This window comes from Aythya fuligula, chromosome 10 (assembly GCF_009819795.1).
Source record: "Aythya fuligula isolate bAytFul2 chromosome 10, bAytFul2.pri, whole genome shotgun sequence".
NCBI classification, from domain to species: domain Eukaryota; kingdom Metazoa; phylum Chordata; class Aves; order Anseriformes; family Anatidae; genus Aythya; species Aythya fuligula.
The window spans coordinates 10,484,503-10,504,207 of NC_045568.1; the positions used below are offsets into that span (position 1 = coordinate 10,484,503).

At 39.5% G+C, this 19,705-nt stretch overlaps 1 protein-coding gene across 4 annotated transcripts in view; it reads right to left on the reverse strand.

Annotated features, from left to right (window-relative positions):
• The window catches only part of EEFSEC (eukaryotic elongation factor, selenocysteine-tRNA specific), a 121,483-nt gene that overhangs the window by 82,692 nt on the left and 19,086 nt on the right, over positions 1 to 19,705 (reverse strand). For 2 of the 4 annotated variants that reach the window (XM_032194345.1, XM_032194346.1), the window contains exons 2-3: positions 5,687 to 5,894; positions 1,953 to 2,049 (exon numbers count right to left, since the gene is read on the reverse strand). In XM_032194345.1, coding sequence (XP_032050236.1) covers positions 1,953 to 2,049; positions 5,687 to 5,894 — 305 coding nt within the window. Of the gene's footprint in view, positions 1 to 1,952; positions 2,050 to 5,686; positions 5,895 to 6,120; positions 6,141 to 15,734; positions 15,753 to 19,705 lie in introns of those variants that run through there. The other 2 variants (XM_032194348.1, XM_032194347.1) reach the window with 2 other exon arrangements.

The following is a 19,705-nucleotide window of genomic DNA, read 5'->3' on the forward strand; positions in this document are numbered from 1 at the left end:
CTTGGCAATGCCTTTAGCATCTGCTTTTAAGGTCAAAAACTGGAGGTTAAGCCTAAGTCATAATGGCAGAACAACGGAGAGGGAGCCTCTTATCAAGGAGAGAGAGGGTAATGCTCAGGGGCAGGGCTCTCACAGCATTTGCCAGCTCTGCTAAACACTATGTCTCTGAGTTGACAAATAGCTGCAACTTGGGTATTTCCTCCAAAGGTTTTAAACCTGGGGAATGGCCCTGTAAATCTACCTGGACCTAATGAAGGCAAAACTAAAGACTTGCCTATCTTCAGCTCTCTAGATACTGCAGAGTCTGTTTTCAGCCAGCCTGCTGCAGGCAAGACAACCCTAAGTTTCTGGTGACTCGTGCTTGCAGGGATTTACCCTTTATTTTAAAGGTGGCAGCATCCAACAGATCCATATCAGATGTTGGCAAGACGATGCCTTTGTTTTAGCACCCCTTCTGCTGCCTGCAAATAGCTGCAGCACCCCTCCAGGGCAAAGACATGCTACACTCTTCCCTAATGTTTACTCACAGAGGTGACAATCTGGTACATGCCATCTATCTCAAACAGCTATCCTAAGTGCCCTGCCCTTCACAGTTTAAGCATTGTACCATATAACTTACCATAAAGCTCATTTTCTTTTACCATATAACTCATTTTCGTCAAGCTCAGTTTACTCACAAAAAAAATAAAAATTGAGCATAGCTAAAACTAGGGATACCTCTGCAGCATTAGTTTGCTTTAACACTTCTCTTGTTCATACGTGTTTGATATAATTATCCAATATACCATCACTGAGCTTTTTCCAAACCTGACCTCATTCAGGGCACAGGATAAATCCAAGCTAAGCATTTTATCTATAGCAGAAGTGCAAGACACACAGTAAACAGGGCAGACTATCAGAGAAAGATGGATTCATTATGAAGGCAGGTTGGTGTTGCTCTAAAGAACAGATTATATGCTTTATACAAGAACTTTTTATTTATTTTTATTTTTTTCTTTTTAAGAGAATGATGATGCATGGAACTTTCCACAGGTAATCACTGTCTGTATACTTCGGAGTGTCCAAACAGAAACCACAAAGCTTGATAAACAGAGTGCTAAGCACTCACAATTGCAAACAAAATTGGCAGGTACTCTGATTCGAAAACAAGTGTGTCCCAGAAGAATTCCTAGTTTCCTTAAATGTGGCATCCAAAATTAGTAAACTCATTGGACTTAACTCCTTTGTGCCACAGCTTCCCAATCTTAATACGGGATAAGTCACCTCTACACTTCCTATAGGTCTTTTCAAAGTAAATTAATTGTTTGCCAAGTGTTCAAGTCCAGTGATGAGTGCCAAAGAAAAGTCCAGGAGGAAATTAATCATTCTGAGCACAGAGCAGTATTTGAATGGAGTCATGAGGCCACACAGAATAATGAGAATTAAAACAAAATACTGACTGCCTGCTCAGTAATTGAGCTTTGTGCATCCTGTGCATAGATGGAGGCAAGGGTTATTTAGAATAAACAATCACGCATTTAAGCACTGTATCATAATGAAGGAAGGAGACGTTCACATATGCATAATCTGAGTGCCTGACTTCACAGCTTCACTGTTTTCTTAACTGCAGTGTAATTAACACCTACCAATGATTTGGCAGAATTTTGAAGTTATTTTTATTTGTTATGCTTTGTAATTCCTGACAACTTTAGAACAAATTTTACCACGTGTGATAGTTGTTTCTGAAGACAGCTACTCAAAGGCTTTGAAGCCTAGCAGTTGAAAAAGGAGAACCACTTTTGGGGCACACATCCTCAGCTTCTCCATTCCCTGGAAGAAATCCCCAAAGAATTCGGTGACAAAGCTGACAGTAAGGCAGGAGTTCCTCATCTCTAGATACTAACACTACAATCCAAAAGATTTAAAGATGCTCAAGCTCATTTTACATGATTTATTGTTTGTTCAGCAGGTACCTCAATTAATTCAGAAACACCTAGTGGATTCTCAGACTCTGGGGCTTCTGGTCCGCCAGGCTTTGCTGCAACAGCAACGATAGGACACCCACAGAACCTGAAAGAGAGAAAGACTCCCACCATTAGATCTCATACACATGTAAATTAGACTTACCTGACAATGAAGGCAGGAAAACTGCCTCGGATTCTGATTTCTGTTCTTCCCCCATGGTGAACAGCTGACAATTTTTTTTTCTGGAGTTACTGTCACTTGTACTATTAGACTTCCCTATGAAATTTTTAGGGCTGTTCAGCATTAGCCAGATTCAACTTTCAGTGGCAGTCAAAAGACTTCATTTCAGAAACAAGGACCATTACTCAGGCTTATCAGAGTGACTTTGCATTCAAGCTATTTTACCTGGAGACTAACACAGGTTTTAACTTTCATTAAAACAATTACAATCCGAGCTGTAGTCATAATCCATAAAACAGAAGCCAAATGTATGATGGCACATGATATCTGCCTGTGTCTGCAGACAGCCTGTAAGATCTGCAGACAGCAGAAAGATCTAATTCGACTAAAATAAAAATTTATGAAACAAATCTCAAACATGTAAAGCTTCTGAGAACAGCAGTACTTCCATAACTGACCCCAGTTTAGCTTTTCTGACCCCAGTTTAGCTTTTTCTCTTTCTATGAATTTTATTCTCCAAGCCCTTATTATTCAGCAGCTTTTTTTTAAGCCTCTTGATTGAATTTGTACCATTTGCTCCCTAAAACACAACCTATTGTTCACCTCATCTGATAGCTTGCTTTGCCTACATTTTAGAAAGGGAAATTAGATAAGTCAAGTTATTACTGCATTTTTGCAAAATTCAGGATTAACCATGTTAATTCATATACGTGAAGCAATGGAATAATAATCAGCAGTAAAACTAATAAGTGGTTGGTTCTCACAGATCCTTGATTCTTACACAATTGATTCAGGCAAAGTCATGACTGCTGCCATCCTTGTGACTCCCCACAGCAAAACCATAGATTTTTATCTCAAAAAGGGAACGAAGTGGAGGAAAAAGGACAGTACCATGATAAAGAAAAATATGCTAGATTCTGTAGAGGGAGCTCATTTAGTGATGGAACTGTAATTCAGTACGTAAGATTTTTTTTCTGTTTATATGCCATAAGTCTGAGGCATCTAGGAACAAAGGGTAATAAAAATGTGCCCTGAAAATTTCTGTGATTAACCATGAAACTCTTGGAAGTTTATTTTCACACAAGCCCTTTAGGGCAATATATTAAAATAACTTTAAGTTTATGCTGAACCAAATGCCTTACTCCTTTTCCCATATGCCAGAACAAACTAGAGTAATCATATAATGCCACTGGAGCTACTTCCAAACATGATTTGGCCCCTATTAAAACTGTTACTCCACCATGCTAATTGTCAGAATTTAGACCCTGCTGGGCAAAGATAACAGCTGGCATGTGTAAAAAAAAAAATATGACAATAGAAATAGAGACATAGAGACAGTTTGCTTTTACTTGCAGTATCAATCAGTGGAACAAGCAAGTCTCGATTAGGTCAAATTTACAGGTGTCAATCTAGGCAAATACAACCGTTGCTTTTCTCTGCCTATTTTTTCACCCTCCATGGAATCTCCTGACAACACCACAAGAATTCCCTCTGAAAACTGGTTAACACCTACTCTATAGCTGCAGCAGACTTCAATTTTTCTTAGTATTAGGGTATTGTGCATGTATGCACGTGTAAAGAAATACTCAGTGAGTGAACTAGTCTTGGAAAACACCTCATTGACAAGTGTCTGAGGCAGCTGTCAGATGGACTCAGCACATGCCCTGCTAATAAAAGTAGTTTAATAAAAGTAGCTTAGAAACATAAAAACAGTTACGAAGCATGCATTTGGAAATTTAAAGTCAAGTGGGAAAAGACTGAAGAAAAAACGCTTGCCTGACATACAACGGGGCACAGACTACACTTGCAAAAAAAAAAAAAAAAAAAAAAAAAAAAAAAGGAATTTTTGTTATGTGAACAATACACAGACATCTGATGAAAGAGTATTTCTAGGATCCAGAGTTCAACTGAATAATTAAAACATTATGACAGACCCATTCTCTCCATGTGGTCTTACGGCTGTTGTGATCAGCTGATGCACATCCTTGTTTTAAAAAGGGGCTGCAGGAAAGGACCTCACAGCTAACATGGCCAGTGTTTCAAAAACACTTCCCCCTCAGTTTTGAGGAAGTATGCTAATTTGTAAGACATACTTGTACTCCACCTGTATCACCTCCAGCAGCAATTACTGCCATGCAGATACAAATTTTAAAAGGAGGACAAAATAAATGAGTAGAATATGAAGATAAGCTCAGTTATTACAAAATCTTTAACTTCTTGGCATAGACTGTGGTTATTTTAGATTAGAAAAACAAAATAACTATTAATTGCAATGCTACTTAATTCACGGTCTATACAAAGGCATAATAAATTTATTTGGTAACATAGTTATGAAAACTTAAGAGATAATTATCTCAATGCTCTCTCCACTGGGATTACCTGTGAACTTGATCAAATACACCTATAAAAGATTGTTGTTCCAAAACACCCAAAAGTTTTTCATGTTGCAGGTACCTCCCTCCTCTACCTCCCCTGAAATAAGATGTAACAACCTACAGAGGAAAAACAAGCCACCTCTATCTGTTTGTCCTCAAATCAACTGCTGGAGAGAATTGAAAGCTGTAGAATCCTGACTAGGTTTACACGAGGAAATTTGACATTCTTGGTGACCTCTGTACTATTCCAAGCAAAACAAACAAACCCATGTTACTGATGAGCTGGAAAGAGAGCAAGATCTCTAGAGTCACTATGGCAGCAGTTGCATAGTTGAAGAGGGACATTCCCCTACCATCACAAATAAGCTAAGCAAGAACAGCCATATCCAGCCATGCTTTGCTCTTTTGTCCCTCGTGAAGTTCTCTCCTCTGTACGCTGGATCTTATTTCTTTGATTCTCAGAATCAAAATGTGACCCAACAGCTATAAATACGGGAGTCAACATCCCCGTACAATACTAGGCAAAACAAGCTGTGTGTCAATTTCTGTAACCACTGAGGGAGTACGGTGTCTGTATCACATCTTTCCACCTCCTAACAGCCACATCTTCATTCACCCATCATTTTTGTTAATTAAACAGAACATGCCTGACAAACACCAGCCTAGACAGAGTCACATCGCATTATAGAAACTTCAGGAACATCATCAATTAGATTCTTGGCAATACTGATCAGTCCCATACACAGATAACTACAAGGCAGCTTTATCACCCTTGTTAGGGCGATCACATCTTTCGCTCTCAGTTATGGAAAAGTCCTCTTTCTTCTTTAGTTAAAAAAAGAGAAATAGAACACATCTGAATCACAAGAAAAGTTACAAAAAAAGGTTCTTCACCCAGCCTTTCTTGCTTTGTTTTGTTCAATCAGAACTCAAAGCAGTCCTTTAAACTGAAAAGTTTCATTACACTCAAATATTTCTCCATACACGATACTTGCAGATGCAAACGCAGAACTGAATTTGAATTTCTGGTAATCTTTCCGTTCTCTTCTCATCATCATGGCAAGCTATATCTATGTGAATATCTCATCCAGCAGGGATGAGATTAGCTGCATTTAGAAGCACGTTGAAAGTGACATGCGGGCAGTATTTTTGTTACACACTAGCTGTTAATGTTACTGTTAACTTACTTTGTATTTTCCAAGGTCTTCTGCATTTTCTTCGTCATCTTCTCAATGGCACTTTGTCTCTTCCCCTCTGGAAGGAGATCTATTTTGTTCAGAACTACCACCATCTTCTGGCAGGCAATTTGCCCAATTACCAAGCACTCTGCTGACTGCGTCTGCATCCCTTTTGTCACATCGATTACAAGCATCATCAAATCAATAATCTGGGCACCTGGAAAAGAATTCACAGTCGTTATTGTAGCAGTATAAAGATACTAAGGAACATTTTCTCAAATAGCTTCCGTAAAAACTGTATGTATATGTACACATGTCCAGAAATATGAACAAAGCACAAAACAGCATAAGCAACAGAGGAATGCCTGGCTTTTTGAAAAAATACGATTTAATGAGTTTAAGCTATTATGCATGCCCATCAGTTCATAGAAAAATATGCAAACCTATGATTGTTTACATGTTCCTCCATATTAACAGTGTAAGGACATTATCACTGCATTTAAAAATAAGAGTCAGGTTTACCACAAATCTGAAGAAATCCTTAGAGCCTCTCTACAGGAGGAAAAGCTGATTTAAATCCTGCAATGTTCATTTCCAATTCAGATCTACATTACTCAAACGTATACTTCATATCACAGCCATAAACAGATCAGATTTAGATCTTCATAAAAAGGTTCCTAAATTTTAGGCTACTTATTGTGCTCATGATGTAACTTTTTAAAATTATTTTTATTTTTTGAAGCATTGTTGCAATGAGCTCTTAATCCTCTGACTGAAGCAACTTTAATTCCATGGATTTAACTTAATTTTCCAGGAAGCTTTTCATGAATGTTGGGCCTTCCTCTAATTACATTCAGAATTTTCCTGCCTCATTCCAGGTAACCGAAATACTCTGAATACCAAGAAGTCAGAGTACAACAAAGTTTAATGTTAAAAAAAAAAAAAAAAAAAAAAAAGATTCAATATGAATAAGAAAAACAAATCCAAAGCTGAACTAGCAGAAAATTATGTTGGAAAAACACATTTTAAGAAATGTAGAAGAGATGTAAGAAGAAAACATGCAAAATTGCAGCATTCCAGATTTAAGAGTTTTTAATATCTGTCTCAAGCTTTTGATCAGAAGAACATGAAATCGATGCAACTGTTCCTTGTTCTTTTGCTCTCTCCAACCCACTTTTTTTTTTTTTAGTCTTTATAATTGCTATCACAACAGCTACCCTTGTTCATAGTTCCCATGAACTCTCAGGATAGGAAATCATTCTGAGGCTGAAGTGCATGGGTGAATGAGTGGGTGGGAACTACAACAAGAAAAAATTATGGTTACAAATGACTATTTTCAACCTACCAATGCTTTCATCTTGTAATAATGAATGCTAAATGTAAATAATGAATGCTTCAGAAAGCTAGCTGGGTAATTATGACATTTGCAGAGCTCCTGCAGACTTTTCTCCAGCCATTTCAAAAAATGCTCCAAGACAAATTAGAGATAGGCTCTGTCCCCAAAAGTATTTTTAACTTTTATTGTTTCAAGAATTACATTAATTTAAAACTTGCTTATAGCATAAGCAACACTAGGACTGCACAAAAGACTCAGACACCACACAACAGCGCAGATATAAAGACCGGGAAGCATGAACAGCAACAAGTGAACAGCATGAAAATTGTTCTAGGACAACACATCGAACAATCAAAACATGTACTTTTGTGAATGTATACAGCAGGGTTTGTCTTGTTTTAAAATAAAACTTAACACCCAGGTTTTGTATTAAACTACACCAGTAGTACTACTACAGCAGTAATTCTTACTACGCAAATGACACCCTTAAATTGAATGGGAATAATTAAAACAAAACCACAAAGTTAAACACGATTGTTAATACCATAAAAAAAAGATGGATCATGCATTCAGTGAAATAACATTGTAGACTTTGCAGCCTAAGTTTTAGCTAAGTCTGTTACGACTAGAGCAGGGCAATCGCTGTGCTCTGTAATCAAGCCCAAGTAACCAGATCTGATGAACCAGGACTTGAAAAGGGTGGCGGATTTGATGCTTTAAGTATCCATCTCCTCCCCCCAACTGGAGACAAAATCTGCAGCAAAGCAGTTATGTGAAGTTTCAGTACAAGGGTCACTTTATCTTGAAATGCTAAATTAACTGCTTTGAACACATTTGTTATAAAGCAAACACTTGCAATTGCTGTATTTATAAATCTATTAGGAACCCTTTAAAGAGCCATAAAACTCACCAGCTCAGTTGCTAGAAGGTTAAGAATGCCTACCTTGGGGCATTTCATAGCAAAGAAAAGATGAACATAAGAAAAATAACTGTACAGTCCATGGGAAAACTCCAAAAACACCAGAAAATGTATCAAGACACTCCAGATAAAAATATATTACAGCCAAGGAAATGACAACACACTCAAGTTAACAAATGTGGCTTAGTACAGCTGCTGTGCCTCCTCCAAATACTTCATCAACTAACTGGCCGCAGGGATGCTGTTGGTGGCACAGAGGGCACTGTGGCATCGTCACACACAAAGGCAGAGCAGGCACCTGCACAGGGTAGGAAGCTGCTGTGCTTTAACAAAATCATGAAACAAATAGAAAGATCAGGACACTGTTGATGGAAATACTTCAACCATGTTCTGCTCAGGGCATGAGGATGTTTTCTACTTGTCTACTCACACATAGCAAGAGATGAGCACTCAAGTTCACAGGTCCCTAAAGCAACAAGCCAAGAAAACCACCACAGAATTAGTTCCTCAATATTCTGAGATATTTAAACAAAACTTCTTTGACAATTCTTCCTCCAAATCTCTTGATCTTCTGCCAAATTTTAAACTGTTTTATCCCATAACCAACTTCCTTAGTTGCCCTTCACCCACACATAACAGTTCCTTAACACCATGGTGAAGTCATGCAGGGAGACCGAAGCCAAGCATGCAGTGATTCCAAGGGAAAAGCTCCTCATCAGGACAGCCAGCAAGTCACCTGCAAGAAGGGGACTAAACCATAGCCTCCCCACACACACATACCCTCTCCAAAGGGCAGAACATCTTCCAAGCAGTTTTTCCCTATAAGAGAGCTACAATGTGTTTAACTTCATATTTGCAATTTAAATCATCTCTATCGGGCTATTAGTCAACTCACTACCAGAGATTCCAGTCACCAGAAGGAACAATGTTCCTGAATAATTTTCTACGGCAAAATAAGATTTAACTAAGAAAAGCTGAAGTAAGGATGGATTATATAAGCAGAAACTCCAAGAAGGACAATAAAACGCGCTATAAACCTGCACTACTTGACCGGAGAGGGCCTGCCACTGGCTCTTGTGAGACATGGAATAAAGGAAATAAAGCACTTTTTCGTCTCAGAACAGGACACTGTCCTACAGAGTCAAGATGAGGATCTCTTCCATGTTACTCAAGCTCTCAAAGCAGGCCAGCAGAGCTTGAAACAAACCTGAATGAAGCAGACACATATGCAGACCTGTTCTTTGCGTATAAGGAAACAGCAGTCAAGAAAAAACACTAAACTAAGGTATCCAAATTATTTCCCCTACAGAAAAAAAAAAAAAAAACAGTCGTGTAATCTTTTTCCTGCTATTTCCTCTATGAAAGAGGTGCTCAAGAACACCAAGAAAGAGTCCTCCTGAAGTGGGACTTCTCACTTAGCCTGAAAATCACCAACAATCAGGGTATCCTTCCTGTGATGGCACACAGCTCTGTTACAGCCCTGTAAAAAGCAAATGAAACAAACTAGTCATCATCCAAAAACACAAGGGAGGTGGTAGGGAGGGAAGAGAGAGGAATTATATTGCACGATAAGAAGCTAAACCACAGTGAAAAACAAAGTAAAGAAGAAGACAGTCTACCGAGTGAGGAAAAACAAACAAAAGATAACACATGAACAGTGAGAATCTGGATGACAGCCAGATACGGGAGAAAGGCAGCAAGACCGGCAGCACAGCATCAGAGAGATGACTGCAAACAAGTGTGCCAGCTGAACCTGGGGGCTGTAGCACTCACCCGTACCACAAAAGGGGCAAGAATCACAGAACTTAGCAACATTAACAAAATATTTTCAGGCAAGAGAAAGAAAACGTCTACGCCTGCTTTGAATAATCAATACCAATCCACTCTTGGTACTGAATTCTGGGCATATCTGACTGCGGCCAGTCATCAGGGATGTCACTTACTGCCACCGCCTGCAGATCAAATAGGATCCACGCTGTGAGGACTGCGGGCACACACCCAAATTAGGCTGCATTCTTGTCTGGCCACGCATAGTGGACTCCTAAGAAGGTTTGCACAATTTGAACAGCTTATTGGTTCTGAAGGCCAAAACATGAGCGTTTTCCAAGTAGCCATTACTGACTACACTAGATGAAGTTTTAAAGTAGAGGTTGAAGTAATCTGCAATTTCTACATGTTGCTCTCTTATCTTTACACGAAAGGACACAGGGAGCAAATCTAGATCTGTTCTACCAGTATTCACAGGAGTGCCAAATCCCTAATGCTTTGCAGTTTTGAAAAATACAGCCTGTCACTGTTGTGTTTATTTTGGGACAGAACGTTATTACATCTTACGGCAAATCACTGTTAACCTCCATCACAAAAGCAGGGGCAGTTCTGGATGTCCATGAACTCAACCCCTTCTGTTTGTGCAACCTGTTGCATACCTGTAAATTACACCCAAACTCCCACATCGAGCTGTGCAGAGATAGACCTATGCTGCAAAGCACAGTTACTGCAAGTAAATTATTATTAGGCCTAGGGGAAAGGAAAAAAAAAAAAAAATCAAACCATACATGCGTCATCTCTCTCCCCAAAAAAATAATTTCAGCCTCTCATTTTATTCTATCAGCTCCAAAAGCTTATCACTATTACACGTGCACACAGTACCCATTCTCAGAACAATAATGTTATGAACTGCAAGCACTAAACTACCTGGCAATTTCAGCATCACTGAAAAGAGGAACCAAAGGACATTTTCAATGAACAGACAATCTGAATGGTTTTCTGTTCCACAAATGCAGATTAAAAACATTAGAGCACTTTAAACTACTACTCCTTTGGCAAGCATAAGCTCAGTATTGCATTACGTTCCCTAACCCAGCCATCTAAAGCTGACGTGGCTCCGCAGCAAGACCTGGGCGAGCGGAGGGACGAAGAACAGGAGGTGGGGTCCCAGTGTGAATCGTGCGAGGTTCCACATCCATCCCAACATGAGCACAGACTGGCTGGGGGCTTCTTTAAGCTACTGTGTCCTCCTCTGTCTGCGGTAATCTTTTTAGCTGAATTTGCACAAACAGCACAACTCCTGTTCACAGGCACCGAAAGGAAGCAGAAAATGGAATTTGAAATGTAAAAATAAAATAATTGTGGGCCATGGGCTGTAATTTGATTTCATGCTTTACAAGGAAATGAAAGAGGACTTCCTTAAACATACTTTTTTTTTTTTTTTCTTAAATATGCTTTTTACCATGTTAGGATTTCCTCTAGTGCTGAAGAGAAAATAGGATTGTAGAAAACGTGCTGTTCTCAAGTATCATTGCTACTCAGGGGCAAAGCTCTGTTTTAATGTGCACTTCCCATTCTGGGGAAGAGGAAATTCTTCAATTAATAAACCGGGTGGACTGAGGCGAGTTTTTAAGGTTTAATCAATTTCATCTGCACATCGAATAAAAAGACCGACTATTCTACCATTTTTGCCTCCCCTACTCTCCTTTAAAAAGAAGAAAAAAAAATCAATGTTTTATTTTAAATTCTTTGAGGTTAGTATCTCCTGTCGCAGGAAATATTGTCTATATCATGCAGTGAGCATTAAACTTCCCCCCTTCCCAGCCCCCCCTTTTTATTAAGGATCTTATTCAGAAACTACTAAATTATTCTCTGCTTTCTTATATGGTAACAGCTTGGGAGATGCTACAAGTTGTACAGGATCTCACCAATTACCTTGGGGGAGGCATTATGATGAATAAGGAAGATGTTGTTCAGGATATGAGATCTTCCAAAATTTAAACAGAAAAAGGGCGTTTGAGGGGGAGAGAGACATGCACGCAACTGGAGCGCATGAATTACACATGAAGAAACCCTCTGTAAAGCGATGCAAATCACGGATCAAAACCAATACCATAACTTTCGTTAGGAAACACTTTGAAAAGCACAGGAACTCATGGAGTTCAAGTGTCCCAGCACCACTTCCCAGGCACGTCATTCCTCAGTGCTTCAGCAGCTGGAAACACAAACAGGGAGCTGCGCAGCTTCAAACTCCGGGTAGCTTGGAATATCTCCGATAGCAAGGGTCAGACCAGCAACCCACGAGCCTTCTCTCTGAATACACAGTAAAGCTTAGAATTATACGCATATTTGATTTTTATTTTTTTTGAACAATAAAGAAACCGCTGGTTGCACAAATTCCCCCTTAAATGAAAAACAGCCACTAAGCTCTTTCCTAAACTGAGAGCTACAAAGAAAAGGCAGAATGACCGCAAGAGCCTATTCCTAGGAAGTCCATTTCTGATATGCCAAATAACCTTTTGGTTATTTATTTGTAATTCATGTTCAACTCAACAATAAAAAGTAATGGAAGAGAATTGCTACTAAGGAATACAAGGATTCTTTTGCTAGAAAGTAACAAAAGAATACACTCCGAATATACTTTATATTTCACCTCCCAGATGAACCACTGTGCAACACTGTCCTGAAGCTGTTAAAAGGCACATGGGCCTTAATCTTTTCTTTGTCACGTCAGCCAAGGGCCTTTCTTGCTTGAATATTCTCTGACAGGTCAGAAACATGTCTGTGTTCTCCAAAGGGAGGAAGTAACAGAATTAGAACAAGTCAATAGGCTTGATTGACCATGCTGAGGAGGCATGAACACAAGCAGTAACCTCTCCATGAAAATTATGAGAAGGATTGAGAGACATCATCTAACCATTTATGATTACATACAGGCCCTGCTGTTGCAATACCGCGCATATGAATCTTATTTTAAGCAGATTACTTGCGTTGGGAAACAACAACTGCAAGGGAAGGCAGCCTCAAAGAGGCATTACAGTACAGGCAGAAAGAAGGTCAAGAGATCTTTTGCAAGACTTTCCATGGAAAGTAAGGAGTCCCATGTTGCCTTCAGCCTCTTCGGGGAAGTGCTGCAGGTTAGGCCACCCGGGTAGCCCCAGACCCTGCTTCCCACGGTGACAACTTGAAGGCAGCTGGCTCACCTTTGAGCAGGAGCAGAACCAGGGGACCTCAGGAGGTCCCTTTCCATCTGAATTCGGTTTCTATTAGGAAACAAATCTAGAAGTGGAAAACAGGAGGAAAAAAAAAAAAAAGAGAAGCATAGAACAAGAGACTTGCACAGATGCATTTTTAGGGACACTTTGAGATCCCAGCCATAAGTAATTCATTATTACAGGAAGATATGCTCACTTGTTCTGCCTGAAACTTACAAACTGATTACTTTAAAGACCATTTGCTCCTCTCTGGGTGTTGTATGCTTACTAAAAAATTGAACAAGCTTTCTCACTGCACCCCGCTGGTCCCACACAGGGCATTTGAACTCTGCCAGACTTGAGCTGGGAGCCGCAGGGCGAGGGCAGCGCCAGGTCATTCAGCCCACAACAGGCAAGTGCAGGAGGCTCAGGAGCTGAAGCAAGGTACTTGGAAAGCAAACAGAGATAAAGGTATACTTGACCCCATAACACAGACAGAAGTTTAGCATTGAGCTGCTGACTTGACATCTCTCTACGTGTTACTTTCAGTGACTCAATTATTCAGAAAACAGTATGGGCTCGCACTGCGCAGCCAGCAGTGGTGGTTGGAGAGAAGATGGATTCAGAGCTCTTTGCTCTTCTTTCTTTGGCTGAGGGAGATCAAAAGCGTCAATCTGAGCAGTGTCTGAACACCAGAGCATCGGAGCACCTCCTGAACACCACATTCCTTTTCTGTGACCTGTGCTACAGAGGTCAAGGGCAGCACAAAATGAAGAAAAACATTCAAGGTCAAAAAAAATAAAATGCAAACAGACTTTCAAGAAAGGAAAGATTTCTTTAATTGCTATTTTGAAATGTTTTGGTTGTGGTTTTGGTTTGTTTTTTAATCTCCTGATAAGGGAAAAAAGTTTTCTGTAAAAAGGACTTTGCTTATAATAGAAGAGGGACCATTCCAAAACAAGGCAAGTACAGGAAGCTCTCATTATGATCCAGATAAAATTCATTGACCAAACATTAAAATTTGATGTAGTTTTGAGAAAACAAAAAATGCCATACACATACAACAATGAACACCATACACACAGAGACATTTAGTTTTTCCTCCAAAGGCTCCCAAATAGAAATCACTACCAAAAAAGAGATCACTGTGGATCTTTTTAATTTGGTTTACATGGAAACATTTCCTACACTTCTCCTCCCTTCTGCAACATAACAGAAGCCAAGCACACCTAACTTTTCCTCGGGATACACACAAAAACAGTGAACTGCTGCAGCTGAGGATACACAATTCTAGAGACAAGCAAGGGCTCCTCTTGACTTTAAGCATACTTTAGAAACACGAGAGGATTTTTCTCCCTTTACTTGTATTGAAAAGATAAAACATACAAATCCAAAAGGCATTTCTACACACATAGGTTCAAGCTGGGACAAGCACATACATTACTTAGTTATTGCATTAATACACTGCTCCATCCGCATACAGTCAGCTACTCAGACACAGCCATCAGCGACGTGGGGCACACCGAGAAGTCATCCATCCATCCGTCCATCCATCCATCTGCTCCAGCACATCTCGGCCACAGCAGCTGCAGTTCTGTGAGCCGAGAAATTCCTGCTTCCAGCAACACCTCCCCAGTGCTTTGCTTATTCAGAGGGGAATAAACAGCAGAGCCCCAGCTCAGGAAGGGATCCGGGGAGAGCTACAGGCAGCAGGACCAGGCAGCCAGAAGCAGAGGAACAGGCAAGCTGCTTGCCACTAGGGATGGGATGCTGCTGCAAGCCAAGCTGTTCACAACGCAGCAGCCTGGGGAACTTCAGGGAAACTCGAAGCTCAGTGTGTTGTAAGGAAGTGTTGGAGAAAGTCATCAGCGAATGTGCATGTATTTACAGAAAACAAGTGCTGTTGTTTTAGAAAGCTGCTGAGGCACATCGCATGGTGTACAATGCAAAATTGTTTTTATTTTTAGAAGTAGTGGAAAATGGTGAAGTATTAGACTACATGAGGAATGTAATATTGAATACTATGCTCAGATCTAGCCCCTTTCTGAAAAAGGAATCTGAAAGATAAAAGTGGCAACAAAAACAGGAAACAAGACAAATGCAGTAAGTACTTCAACTTTTTACAAAGAAAAATCCACATTAACAGCACACAATGACAAAAGCACACAAAGTTGAGTAAGAGGAGGAAAATAAAACCCCTCTAAGAATGAACCATCGGTTATACAATGGGAAGTCACAATCTCAGACTCAGCCTTGGTAGGTACCACTTGGCCTCAAGACAAACGAAAAGACAGATTTGATATTTACACAGCTAAGATTTAAGCTACATACAGCTTGATTTTATCTCATGTAAAAGGCATTAGGATGAAGTTTAAAGCAAAGGACGCTTCATTCTATCATTGACTTGTTTGCTTTAACCCCCTGAAACTTTCACCATATCCAAAGAAAACGTAGTAAATTAGATGAGTAACTATTAGGGTCTGACATTTCAATTCCTGTTCAAAGTTTCAGTGACTGAAAAAAAATACAAAATCATCACAAATGAATGTTCTCCCCACACTGTCTATAGGAAAGTACATTAATATTGCACTATAATGAAAAATACCATAATATGCAGCACACATAAAAAACAGAGGTAAATAGCCATGTGAGAGAAAACCTCATCCTTCCTCCATACATAGCAAAGTCCTTTTCTGTAATAACACATTAACAAATTGGAATTTCTGTATTGACAAGCAAGACACAACTTGGATAGAGACCAGGAAGGACCTCTATTACTTTAAGGCTGAAAACATCAACTGTGGAGAGGGTTAAGAAAAGAAAAAAAAAAAGCCTACCTACCTTAAAATCCAACAAATCATTCTGAGTAGACACAGATGACCACTACAAAAAAAGTTAACATTTGCTGAATTACACAACACCGTGGTATTTCAGCTGCATTAATTTTTCTTGGCTTGAGGAAGGAAGTGCATAAATTGTGAATTAGTTAGCAAACATTAACTTTTTAAAGTGTCATTCATATATATGTATATGCAAATGCAGATACCAATAAAGCTGGAAAGTTAAATATTCATGTTACTGCATAAAACTAGAGTAAAAGTTAGCTAACATTTCAGACGAAATGCTATTATACAGCTCATCATTCCTGGAGTACAATCCATGACATATACTAGGAAAAAAAAGGCTATTTCTTAACACTTGAAAGCAAAACAAAGCACAGGAGAAGAAAGCAATTGGGTTGTTACCATTTGTGTTGCAACCTTTTTTGGTGCTGTGCATTTGTATTACACAGAGTACAAAAAGGTTCAGTTCTTTAATTTGGCATCCAGACTATAAAACATCTCTACAAGAAAAAGTCGTGTCGGATTTCTGGGTCCCCCAGTGACATAAGAAAATGGCACCTGTAATTCCAATGATGCATATCGCAGGCTCAAAGGTAGAGGTTTGCAAGGAGGTGCTGCTTATTCTGCAGTGTTACTGAGTTCCTGAAACAAAGTTTCTGAAACACTGTGGCAATAAATTGCACAGCAAATGCTATATTCATAATTTAGGGGAAAAGGAAGGTGGAGGGAAAAATATTCAAAACGCCGCTTTAACCTTCTCAGGAGATACTGGGTGCTCAGGGTCCTAGTCAGCTTTTCTGTGACCTGATGAACGATTAGTTCAGGTTTCAGACTTCTTATTTAGAGATATTTTGCTTTGGTATCAAGGCCATACATGGATTTGGATGGCTCTGTGAATTAAACATAACATTATCCTTGGTCCTTACACAGCTGATCATAAATGGTCCCTGATAGACCATAAAGTCTTTAAAGTAAAAGCTGAAAAGCAAACGGAAGAGAGATGAAAAATAGCATTTTTAGTCTTGACTCATACCAGCTTTAATGCATGCTCTCTACAAGATTTCCAACCAAGTTTCAAAGTTTCCAACCAAGTTTCAAAGAAAAAAAAGAGGTAAAAATATTCAAATCTCATAAAGGTATCACGGGGGGGATTACTAAAAGGTGTGACCATTCTACCCACTCCCTCCCTCCAAGAGAGGAGAGAGTCTTTGAGGTTATTTCTAAGATCAAAAACAGAAAACAGTGGCTAAAGAGCAGAAAAGGTGTTAGAAGTCCAGAAGAGTTACAGAATCACTGAAAGCACCAGAACAAGGCCACAACTCCATGCCCAGCTTCAGAAATGTTGCACTGAGGATTTTGAGATGCTTCACTAATACAGTAAATGCTGGAGCGGGAAGATGCAGTGTGTGAAAGCCTCGGTGGCACCTACAGTCCTGGAAACCTCCAGGTCGTGGTTTACCTGCTGCCTCCTGGATACTACAGGAGCCTAAGGCTTCAGCCTACAGCAAGGTATGGCATCCTCATTTGTGAGTTACAAGTCACAAACCTGAGTTTGTACAGAAGGGAGAAGAGAGGTGGCAAACACTGCTCACGTGCATCCATGTTCTTTCAAACCTGTTAGCTGCTTCTGGCAATTATTTTATTTTATTTTCACCTTTAACACTTGCATGAGCAGCACAAATAAACCTTTTTTTTTTTTTTTTTTTAAACTATTCTTCTCTCTATAGGCATTTGAATGTACTATTATACACAAGCCCACCACTGAACTGAGGGGAAAACCAGACACCTGCACAGCACCTATACGTTTTCTGTACATCATATTCCATATCAGTAATGTTTTATACTCGGCTCTTCATCTTTTCAAGTTCTTTAAGAATTCTTACAAGATGATACTGTTACATTAGCATATCTAGGATTCAATCACATCTGTGCCTGTGTTTCAATGCAGAAAGAAATAGCACATTTCAGAACTCCTTACACAAGCAATACACAACTTAAGTACTTGATTATCTTTGGATAAAGAGAATGTATTATGGTTAATTACCAACTATATTTTCCCCCCAAAGGACTGGAGAATCGTTACCATAGAACATCTATTGCCTCCCTCTGGGCACTTAAGAGTATTACTAAATTATGAACATCTCCAAACGTCTCTTGGAATTTTTAAACATATTTTAGTAACTTTAGATAAAGTCTTACTCTCAGCATTAGGTGACAGTAAGACTTCCTTCCCTTTATCTTTAGTGTTAACTTCTTAAAGTCCTGTGATTTCTTCATCCTTCTGCCACACCTTTGGAAGCTCAGTCTAACCAGCAGCTTTGTGCAGCAGTCACAAAGTAAGAATTGCCATCACACACCACCTGGAGCTACACAGACAGACCCAAGTAAACATTTTTATGCTGAACTCTGCGCTTGCACTAGGTATAAATGGTAGTCTGTATGCAGTGGGAAAGCAGACACCAATATGAAAGCTGCACCTCTAAGGTTCTGAGGAAGAACCTCAAAAATCCACAATCCCAATAAACTGTTCTCTTCTAAAATTCAAGACTTTAGGGCAGCTACCCTCAAAGTCATGAAATGCACAGGGATCCCCAAGAAATGTGCAAATCTAACACTTCGGTCAAAAACTTGCTACTGGATTCTCTCTCTCCACCTCTGTTAATTCAAGGACATCTGTCTTACAATGCACCTGCAGCTTTGGGTAGTTTAAAAAATACCAGTAAGAAATGGATTTTAGACCTCTTACAGATCAAGAGCATATTTCTATGAGACTAATAAAAAATAAGTTTTCCTGAACAATTCTGCAAGTCACCAATCCAAGAGACAACCATTAACTCCAAAGATTCTAAATCATTCTATTAAAAACAAACACAAAACTGCTTTCCAGTAAAGCTGGGAATAAATTAATGTGATTCTAACAAAGTATTTCAAGTCCTAAGCTGCCTTGTCTCCGTCTTTGAAATAAAGTACCCCAGAGGTCACGGACCCCACACCAAGGAGCTTGTCTTGTACTAAAATCCAGTACCATCTACTTATAACAACACTGCACGAAACACGCTGTACCCACAGAAGAGTTATGGTAGGCTACTGGAAGATTCATGCGCAGCTCTCAGGCGTTTTTCATCCGAGGTTGCTGAACAAGATTTTTTTTTTTTTAAAGAAAAGAAATTAGAGAGTTTACATTTTCCTTTTTTTTTTTTTTTCCCCAAAAAAATTAAAGACTGCTAGGGGCAAAGAAAAAAAGCGTTCTTTAATTTTCTCTTCACCCTCCACAATACTGAAATAACATCAGTCAGGGTTATAAACATCTGTAATTGCCAAGGGAATGTACAATACGCTCAGAAACTCCAGGCCCACATATCCTGTAGCCCTGCACTTCACAAACAAAAGGTTGGGGAAAGAAAGAGGGGGTGGGGTACAGGGAATAAAGGCTTAAAGATTAAAGTCACAGGCAGAGACAGACGGCTCCGTTTTTTAATAACTGAAAACACGAGTTCTGCCTGAATGTGCTCATTGTTTTATGGCGGGGGGGAGAGGCTGCGCACGCTGGACTGGCTGGCGACAGAACTGCCTTTGCATCAAAAATAAGATTTACCAAAAGAAGGGGGAAAAGACACCACCTCCATGCCCTAATTTCCCCTCTTGCAGCATTTAATGATGCATTCAGGTAGAAATCAGCAAGTTACCCCACCTTCCCTTTATTAAATTGGGAAATATCATGATGGAAGGAAGTACCTGGTTGTAAGAGCCACACGGACACGACTGAGGAGATCGGACGGCTTTATGCTGTGAAGGGATACAGACTGCTACAGGAACACTCGTACATAACAAATCGGCACGTCTATGAAACACAGCTAGCCTATAAATCGGTATCTGATCGTTTATTTGCACAATAAAACCAATGCTGCAAGACTAAAGTATGTGACCTAAGCAGATTTCTGTATTGATTCAAGAAGTTCAGCTGTCATG